General features: G+C 31.9%; 1 protein-coding gene across 1 annotated transcript in view; it reads right to left on the bottom strand.

Moving 5' to 3' along the window:
• Positions 1–10,674, bottom strand: part of LOC106464822 (putative ATP-dependent RNA helicase DHX33) — a 55,974-nt gene that overhangs the window by 19,006 nt on the left and 26,294 nt on the right. Inside the window, exons 11-16 of the mRNA XM_013924981.2 lie at positions 8,999–9,096; positions 6,377–6,475; positions 5,701–5,775; positions 5,269–5,359; positions 1,520–1,588; positions 276–364 (exon numbers count right to left, since the gene is read on the bottom strand). Of these exons, the coding sequence (XP_013780435.2) occupies positions 276–364; positions 1,520–1,588; positions 5,269–5,359; positions 5,701–5,775; positions 6,377–6,475; positions 8,999–9,096 (521 nt within the window). The remainder of the gene's footprint in view (positions 1–275; positions 365–1,519; positions 1,589–5,268; positions 5,360–5,700; positions 5,776–6,376; positions 6,476–8,998; positions 9,097–10,674) is intronic.

Raw genomic sequence — 10,674 nt, 5'->3', positions numbered from 1 at the left:
GATTTGATGCACGAGAAAATAGTGCATATTGGACGTGAAGAAGGGAGCAAGTTGCACGTGGGGAAAAAAAACGCGCCTGATTTAAATGTCACACCTGAACGCTCACATCCTTTTAATTATGTTTGAAATTATGAACATTGCTCAACATCATGAAAATTGAACCTTATTTTCAATAAGCAATCCTGAAAAATATTTGGGGGTGCTTAACTTTTTTCCAGGTGTATATATGCAACTATAAAATAGCTACAAGATAAACAAAGCTATTTGAAACTTACGTGCACCCAAGTTCTTTTGACATGAAAATAACTTTGGCAAATCTTGGTTCAAGAGGAAACAGTGCCATCTGTTTTCCCTGGGATGTGAGCTGGTGATAAAGTTCACATAATTCGGTTACTAATAAGCAAACGTCCACAAAAATCCAAACTGAAGGTTACAGATATATAATCATATATAGTATTTTGTATCACATATTGAGCTAACTTGCTGATAACTACATTTCCTCATTTACAGTGATTCATATACACACTACTTGAAGGAAGAAATGCAATAAATATATTCTGTTTAGAATAATATAAAGCTATACTTGTTTTTGAATGAATAAGAAAATCCATTTAACGCTAAAGTTTTTCCACTGTCAAAATATTTGATGGATTTATAAGCTCATCCAATTTGCATTATCTAATTTTCAATTATTAAACTGTTTGATTAAACAGTGTTTCCTGTTAGAGTTACAACAGCTGTTTGATTGAACAAGTGTTTCCTATTAAAGTAACAACAGCTGTTTGATTAAATAAGTGTTTCCTATTAACCCTAAGTGCATGCACATTGTTGATTTACTATAAACAATAATTCTAACTTTACTTAATGTGTTTTCACTTAAGATGGTAAACTTTTAGTACAAATTACATGTCTGTTGTACAAATAAAAATAAAATGTTTAATAAAGTATTTCAACTGAAGATTTGTCCCTGTATTTACTTTAGTCAGTCTGATTAGTCTGAGTATAAGATGATTTTCAGTAAAACTTTATATTTCATCTGTCATTTTCACTACCTCAATGCCAGACAGGCTCAGTCACTCAGTCCATTTCACATACTTTGTAACCCCTTTTTCTTTTTGGAATGACTGAAAATTGTGACAAAAACTTACAATTATTTATCTTCAGGTTCATAAAAGTTTACAACTGTTTTCTTTTTTTGTTGCTTTCTGAATAGTTTTTAATAGCACAAATACCAATAATTCACCCAGTAAGAGTGCAGAGAGTTTAGGGTAAACAAAATTTCAAGTTATATCATGCAACATCTAATTACATATGTTCCTTGTGTGTTTCTTGATTAAACAAGTTTCCTATTAAGGTTACAAAAAATGCTTGATTAAACAAGTGTTTCTTGCTAGGGTTACAACTATCCAACTGTTTGAATAAACCTTATAAATGACCAACAACAAAACACATCAATGCTTTTTGTATTATTTCATGTATTAAAATAATGATTACAGTTATCTAACTACACAATATATACCTTCCAACAAGAGTCTTCTTTTTCCACAGCACTCAAAAGTTGAAGCTGCAACAAAGCACTGGATACTATCTGCAGATTAAAAGAGTTAAATATAAAGTATTAAATGAAAAAGGCATTTAGATGTTTAAATGTGATTCTTACTTTGCTAAACTGGCCAAAAATACCTATTTAAATAAAATCAAAGGAAATAATTGATCGGAATCATTATTAACAAATTCTCCAGACTTTTTTTTTACTCTCATCTGTCTATACAGTTATCTATTTCTCTTTGATTACTTTAGTTTATCTTCATTGGGTCCACATACACAGAAATGACCAATATGGAATCGCAGATATACAAGTGTTATTAAACATAAATCTCATCAACCTGTCAAGCCTTCTTAAATATCATCATGAGAGACATTATAAATGCTAAAATTTTAGAAATAGTGACTTACTTTGTTAATGCAGATTCATAATAATATTTTCCTTTTCCAACTTAATTTTCTATCAGATCTTCACCAACACAAATTGCTTCAGTAAAATGCGTGATTACAATCACACTTCAAAACAAAACCCGATTCTGAACACTACCGCTTTTTTTTGTAATTATACTTAAAATATACAAAGTCAATCCCAATTTCCATGAAATTAAAAGTTAATCATAATTTTCTCAGAGTCACTTTTTGCTTCCTGGTTTCTCACATAAAATATTTCAGTTATAATTTTCCTACACTGAAAATGTATTTCCAACAGGTACTTACTTTTACTCACATACATAGCTATTCTCATTTAGTGCTGCCCTCTATCTGCAAACATTTTTTCGCATTCAACAAGTCTTTCACTCCCACACACCCCTTGATTCACATGGTTTAACTTATTCTCACATGCAAATTATTATGTGACAACCCTCCACCAATAGTAGTGCCACATACCCACATGACTTCCTCTATGCTGTTCTACCTAACTATCACTTTTCGTTTTCGGGAGCCAGGGTCTGCACAAACTTCTCCCGATATTGTACGTCTTATTGTTAGGTTAAGGTTTTTAAATTACAGAGATATACTTTGTTCTGCACAGTTCGATCAGGCTTAACAAGTGTGTTATTTTTGGTTTCCCTGTAGTTCATCTTATGGGTAAATCAATAATTAGGTTAAATATCTTCTTTTCTTCAACACATAACATCTTATACATATGTTTATTTCACTACACATTTACCATTTCATTTTCATAATTCTTAATAAATTATACTTCTCACAATTAATTTAGTTTGTGAAGATCACTGGGAGATGTGGTCCACCTTACCTACTCCCAATATTGCTTGCCTTCATATTACAACTGCTGAACCCACTCAGGGCATCCTAGATTTTATCAGTTTTTCTCCACATGACTATGGCTTGCTTTCCCAGGCCTCTACTGCAGAATCTGCTAGGCTTACCTCAGCCTTTTTTAGACATGTTACAAAGTATGATTTCCCCATCCTTCTTCAGACATTATGTTTCATGATGAGCATTTTGTTTCTATAGGGAGAGGTTACTTGCATGCCTTGCCCTCAACATGTTTTAGTTAACTTGCCTTAGCTTACCATCAGGCAGATTTTGTTCTTGATTCAATGTACTTAGGATCTCTGTCATTTGTATGGTGGCAGTCTTTGTTAATCCTATCCATTTTATCCCCCACATAGTTTTCCAGCCTTGTCTTACCCTATCAACTCTCCTACAGGAAACATCTACCGTACACCTCCTTTCTTAGGTATGACAACTATATCTAGGGGATTTTTATGAGCTACCTCTTCCTCATTCCCTCCATGTTTCACACTATAAGTGGCTTCTTTGCTTTTGAGATCTTTTGGGGTGGGACACTGTCTTGTCCTGTTTGTTTACCATCCACTTCTAATAGGAACTGATGGTCGGCTCTTTTCCTCCACGGGTCCATTTTTTTTGCATTTAGCATCATGTGCAGTATCTGTGATGTTATATATATATATTTGTTTTTGGTTGCTCTTTTGTTTCATTCTGAGTCATTGCCATCTTTATTCATGTTCCATGTTCAGCACCTTTCCATCCTTTACCTGTCCAATTTATGGGTTTCTTCATTCATCATGTATGCTAGATGCTCATTGGAGTTCTGGTTCGATCGGACCCCTCTCAAGCACTTCTTGGTTCTTCTCCATTTTTTATATGTAGTCTTTGATCACAATCAGGTGGGCAATTTCTGCAGGACTGAAATGGCCACAATACATGATCTTATTTTTCATTTCTCAGGATGCTATTTTAGGTATTTTTGCCATTTGGTTCAGTACAAGTTTTATGTCTTTCCCTTCAGACTTGTTTCGGTTTCATATGTCTTTTGTCAGGTGGTCTACATTTTACCCGACTTCAGCATTTTGGAAGATTTTACAAAAAATCACTACTTGGACATCTGGCTTTGATTAGCTCCTTCCAAACAGTGGTGGTCATAACATACTCATCTGCTTCTTGCAAAAGCAGCTCAGGTGGTTGGATTTTCCAGTTGGATAAGTTTTTCCTGTTACCTACCTAACAATCTCAGCTATTTCAGAAGTGTCTTTTTAAACACCCACCTCCATCAGGACCATCCAGATTCAATCGATGGAGCTTTCTTTATCCATGCCGTTACAGTTCGCTATCTTACTGCTAGCAAGGTTCTAATGCATTGGGGGTTGTGGCTTCCATGGAAGCACTTCTCCCTTTGGGTCTGGCACATTTGCAATCTTTTCAGGAGATGCTGCAAGACCCACAGTCTCTTGTTATGGTTCCTTTGGATTCTTCTCTTAACATTTCCCCTTCCCTCTTTCCTATATGTGTTGGTGGTTGAACATATCCCCCACGTCATCAGGTTTACCGATTCCTTCCTCTCATCTGGATTTGTTTCTCTTCCCTAATGCTCATCTCCAAAGTTGTGGGCATGGGTTAGGTAGAATAGCTTAGAGGGAGTCACATGGGTGTGTGACACTACTATTGGTAGAGGTTTGTCACATGATAATTTGCATGCAAGAATCAGTTAAACCATGTGAATCGAGGGGTGTGTGGGTAAGGAACCTTGTCGGAATATTAATTATTATAACATAATAGTATTACCATTTCACTGGTTTGTTACAAGTTTAAATACATAAATGTAAGCCTGTGTTAGACTTCTAAAATTTGGACTTTGCATCTATCATAACATGGTATGGTGATCATACTCGTAGTGAAAAGCTTTATAAGTGAAAATTATCATAGGCAACTTGTACTCTTGGATAGCTCACTAGTAGAGTAGAGCACTGATTTTGCTAGTCAAGGGTCACAGGTTTAAGTTCAGGTACAAATTCAGGCACTGGAATCATTTTATGCTTATGTGTTTATCACATAAATATTTAATCTTATTTATTACAATTTCACGTCACTTAATGTATTATTAAAAAGATAACTTCTCTTGTGCTATAGTGGTAAATTTAAAGATTCTTCCATCTAAAGCCTATAACCAATTACCTTCAGCAAATTATAAAAAGTACTACTGATACATTTTCATTTTCCAGTGGAGACATTAAAATTTAGATTAAAAAATAGTGTGAATACCAATCACATCATATAATTATAATTTTTCTGACATGAATATGAGCATGCATCTTTTAAAGAGAAATGTAATTAACACTTGATCATCAAAAAATTCTCGGTAAATATCTTTTTTTCTCTATGATATTAAACTTTCTTTAATTGTACTCATTTTAACATCTTATTACATTTTTGTGTAGCACAACTATATCTAATTACCTCAGGTGAGGGTTTGTCCATAAAGTCAAAGTGCTCAACATCTTTGATACCAATTGCAAGTAACTGTAGAATCACACTTGCTAAATTACATCTGGAAGACAAGAAAATTTTAAAGTTTTTGGTCAATCAGAGTTTCCTAATAATTTCAATTTTTAATTAAAACAAGTTTCATTTTCACATTTGTACATTCTTATCTTAAAATTGAGTTTCACAAAATAATGTGAGTGATTTCTTTATACTAAAGAGAGGATAATCAAACTCCTACATTTTTATTATATAGTGAGTTAGGCATTACATGTTCTTAAAATACCCTGCTACATAGTATTCACATAACTTTCACAAATCGTCCTACTTTTTAATAGTTAAATAAACAATAAAAAAGGAAGTTTTCTTTTCCTATCTTTAAAACAGCAATAAAAAATGAATAAATACCTCTGAATTTCTGGAATACTATATTCTCTGAGATTTTCATATTCCTGCTTGGTGTACAGTCTGTAACAAACTCCACTATAAAAGAATAACAAAACCAAATGTTTTCAATTTATTTAGGAAGCTCATGGTATTATATAAAAAACAATAGTTTATCAATATTTTATTCTAGTTCCAAAATAGGAAACAACTTTCTGACAAACTTTAAGCTTCACTACTTCTGTTACATTTAAATAAGTTAGTAGTTAATTAGAAAATATAGTAATTAACACAATTTGTTAAAAACATTTTATAATTTAATTTTCTTCTTCAATGATAGTTAATACATTAAATGTTATTTTACAGCCTAATAAAAGAAATACTTCATCAAAAATATTTTCTCATGATTTTTTAAAACAATTTCTACAACAGTATTTTTTCCAGCAAAAATATTCCATGATCAGCTTGACAGTTAGTAAAATACTAGAGTATTTTTACCAAAGATTTAGTAGTTCAAAGAGCCATTTATTACTTCATATAAAAATAACATTTCCTGAGGGGTATACACTATGTATTTGAATTACTGAACAAATGCAGAGAAACTACATTTTTATAAGTTTTACAGAACTGAAATACAATTTCTTATACTTTACAAAAAATATTTTTTTTTCTGCATTAAACAGATGACATTTTGACCAACCTCATTTCTCTACCAGCCCTGCCAGCTCGTTGCCATGCTTGTGCCTTTGAGATTTTCTGTACTTTCAAAAGGTCTAAGCCACTTCCTGGATGGTATGTCCTGCCAAATTGGTAATAAAATCTATTAATTACTACTAAATGATACTGTAACCTAGTTTTTGTAAGCATCAGAAAAATAGAACAAGGTTTGCAGAATGTAAAATTCACATTTGGTTTATTCTAAGAACTTATGAGTGAAAGTAAAAAATAATGTACATTAATATGTAAATCACACTATATCTGCTACTTCCAGTCCCAACAAAGCCTTTTACTCAAAACCAGTGCTCATCAGGTTAGCTAATATACAACAGACACGGCAATGGTTTAGATGCATATACATATATTATCAAATAGCATGAGCGATAATTGTTATATTGCCAAAGTGTAATTTTTATCAATTCTATACGAGTCATTATTTAAAAATCATAATTATGGTAATAAAGACTAATAACATAATATTATTTTTATTTAAACATCAATAATGACATGGTAGACATTCTGTTCAAATGTAGTCAAGATTTCAACTTTTTTTTTGTTTTTCAATTTCGCGCAAAGCTACACAAGGGTTATCTGCACTAACCGTCCCTAATTTAGCAGTGTAAGACTAGAGGGAAGGCAGCTAGTCATCACCCCCCACCGCCAACTCTTGTTGGGCTACTCTTTCACCAACGAATAGTGGGATTGACCGTCACATTATAATGCCCCCACGGCTGAAAGAGCGAGCATGTTTGGTGTGATGGGGATTCAAACCTGGGAGCCTCAGATTGCGAGTCGAGCGGCCTAATCACCTGGCCATGCCGGGCCTAAATTTCAACTTATTGGTTACAAAAAACATTCTGGATATGTTGATGAATATGTATTGGTAAGATTGTCATCTATGAAATGTTTACACTGGAGAGACATGAAGTGATTTTAGAAAAAAAAATTCATGCTATCACTAGCATATTGATGAACACAGTAAGATAAACTGTCACAGGGAGAACACTGGTCATACTATAACAGCATATGAGCAAAATGGTTGCAAAAGAAAGTTAAGGAAGCACATTTTATTAAAAACAAACTAAACAGCAATGAATAACCAGGATATTCCCTATGTATCTTTAGATCTAATTTCTTGTTTTTTTTTAAAGTTTCTATAACATGAATATAATCGGTTGATATCTTGATATGTCTCAACATTTTATATTCATTTTTCAACTACTAATGGTCAAACATTTTTATCATTTAAACTTCAATTAGAATACTTCTAGTCAAGAAATTCATAATGTTGTTATTTCATGGTTTTGGTTTGGAGAAACATTTTCGGAGGTTAATTTTTAAACCTCTGTCCTCTGTTTATTATGTAAATCACACTTTCTAACTCATATTTCCACCACCAGAAGAGTGATATATTTGCATTAGTGAACCTTACAGATTAATCACTTACAAATTTTAGTTGTAGCAACAGTACAAGAGAAGACAACTGAAGTTTATATCATTCCTATTTTCTTAACATTACAAGATTACCTGTCTAAATTAGAAGTTTCTCTTGAAAATCTGCAAGGAACTAGATTAGGAATATAGTGTTGAAACATATACAATAGGCCTAACATAATGTCTTATGACAAATATAACGAATTTCCCTTCACAAACATAAACCACTTACATTTTATTTTTCAATCAAAGAGATAGAATGCTATCGGCCTACTGAAAATTCTTTTTTTAAACATTAATTTGAATCATACAAGAAAAATAAAATCATGTTAATATTGTGTCTATTTTCACTATAAACTATATTCAGTATAACTAATAAATATGATTACAGCCAACACAAATTATTGTATTATTAAAATAATAGTATTTGTTTGATTAATTATTTTATTTTAACTGAAAGTAAACTTAGGTATCTAAAATACTTTCAAGCAATGACACATAAGTTATTGAGTATTCTATCACATAAGAATTGAATGTAAATTTGGTAATTTCAATCTAGATGGCACATTAAGCAACACATTAGTTAAACAGCTAAGTCAAACTCCAAGGTTCAGGCATAGTCATCCCTAAATAATAGCAGCTAAGCAGAGGGAGGACAACTAGTTAACAATACCCACTGTCTACTTGGTTGTTCTTAAGCATTATAACTTTTATAATGCAATCACAGCTGAATGTGAAGAACATTCCCAGTAGCAAATTGCATACTCAAACCTTGGACTGCCTGATTGCAGTCCAACACACACTGACTATTAACCCACACCCAGCCCATAATTTACTTGTAAAGTTTGTATATTTTGGAAAATTAGCACAAAGCTATTCAAGGACTGAATGTACTAGCCATACCTAATTTTGAATTGATAATCTTCAGAGAAGGCAGTAAGTCAACAGTATCACTACCAACCTTGTATGACCAAATAGTGGGACTCCATCATCACCCTTATAATGCACCCATAACTTCAAAGTGTGAAATACTACTTTATTTTTTTGCAGTAATGGAACACAAATGATGAATCTGTAAATCCAAAGACTAGCTCACTAACAACTATGCTACTTACTTGTAATGAACTAAAAAAAAATATTTTCATTCAACTCCACTGTAAGAAATTCTTACCTTGCCTTCACCATCCCTGTATCAATCACATACTTAATGCCAGGAATTGTGATTGAAGTTTCAGCAATGTTTGTTGAAAAGATAACTTTCCTGGAGCCCTGAGGGGAAAATCATTTTTAAAGCAAAGTTCCTGACAATAGCATAAACAGAAAAATTTGAAAACATCAAATCTATAAATAGGATAGAAAATATATGCATATTGTTCTTAGAGAGCAAGAATTGAGTTAACACATCTTACATATGATGATATAAAAGAGAAATTTGAATATTTAAAATTAAAGATGAAAACATATGAAAATAATAACAACATAGATTAACTCGTACCATGTTCAGGTGCATCAATTCAACACATCTCTTTTATGGTTGGTCTTATTGCATTGCAAAAAAAACTACTGAATGAAATATTGTGAAATTTCAGAATAACGTTTTACAGATTACATAGCTTCTATTAACCCTTTCAATATGGGTCACGGGTGAAAGGCCATGTCATCTCATTTGTTGATTCGCATTTAAAATTTTATTGAACTACTATTTTACGAATTTATGTCAATAAGTTTGGTATCAAACTGTAGATTATAATTCAGATTTTAGTACTATACATTATTCAATTTCTTAATCTAAAATTAAATATTTAAAAAAACACATAAACATCGATTTTCGTGTGCCACGTGGTATGTTGAATGCAGCACTGGTTCAAATTAGATGTTTGTGAAGTCGTAATACTAAGTATATAGTTTGTACAAATTAGAAACTCAAATTACTGATATTGAAAAGCTAGAATATAAAATAAGAAGGTCTTATCTTTTCTATTTGCTAAGATATTGCTCATACAATAAATCAAACACAGTGGCACCCTGCCCACTTCTTTCCATTTTTGGAAATGCTCCTTTATATAGACTTACTTCTATATATGACATGAATAACCAATCACAAGCTCAGAATGTCCCCCTGGTGGCTTTCTCAGCCATGTTAATGGAGTTGGATGCCATTTCTTTCTTTTGAACCAATATTTCAATGAGGTAGGGTGTGTTTTTAGTCTGCTCGAAATTTCATATTTTTTAGAGTACAATACATCTTAGTTACTAAGCTTGGTAAATTATAGTGGAATTATATGGTAATGATGTAGTAATTTATGATTTTTTAGTTATTCAAATGTATATATATAAAACCTAAAAAAAATATTTTATTTCATATCCTACACATGAACATTTTTTAAAGGATTATCAACCTACATCAAACAGCAACCGAGTTCAAAGGTCGTAACTAGAAGAGGTAATTGTTTGCTTTACTTCTTTATTTACTGTTCTAAATAGCAATAATCTATATACATATATAATGTATAATAATAGAAATGTGACTGTATTTTACAAAACATAGCCAAGTCAAGTTACTTTGTACAGATCAAAGGTTACTTTTGTGTTATTTGATATGGTAACATGATTGCACGTGAGCCGCGTCATTGTAGCTTATGTATTGTTAGCCAGGCATGGCTGAAAGGTCAATATAATAAATATATATAAATGTATAATGTTACAAGATTTAAGCTAGCTAGTATAAACATTTATGTTTTATGTTATAATTTGTGTTCATTCTAAAATGAAAGAGACATAATTTATATTTATTTCCTAATTTTTTATGGAAATTTAGAGATTAATTACTGAAAATAACAGGTAAAA

The sequence above is a fragment of the Limulus polyphemus genome, unplaced genomic scaffold, assembly GCF_000517525.1.
Source record: "Limulus polyphemus unplaced genomic scaffold, Limulus_polyphemus-2.1.2 Scaffold63, whole genome shotgun sequence".
NCBI classification, from domain to species: domain Eukaryota; kingdom Metazoa; phylum Arthropoda; class Merostomata; order Xiphosura; family Limulidae; genus Limulus; species Limulus polyphemus.
Note: the sequence above shows the minus strand (reverse complement) of the source record. Positions and strands in the feature narration are given on the sequence as shown.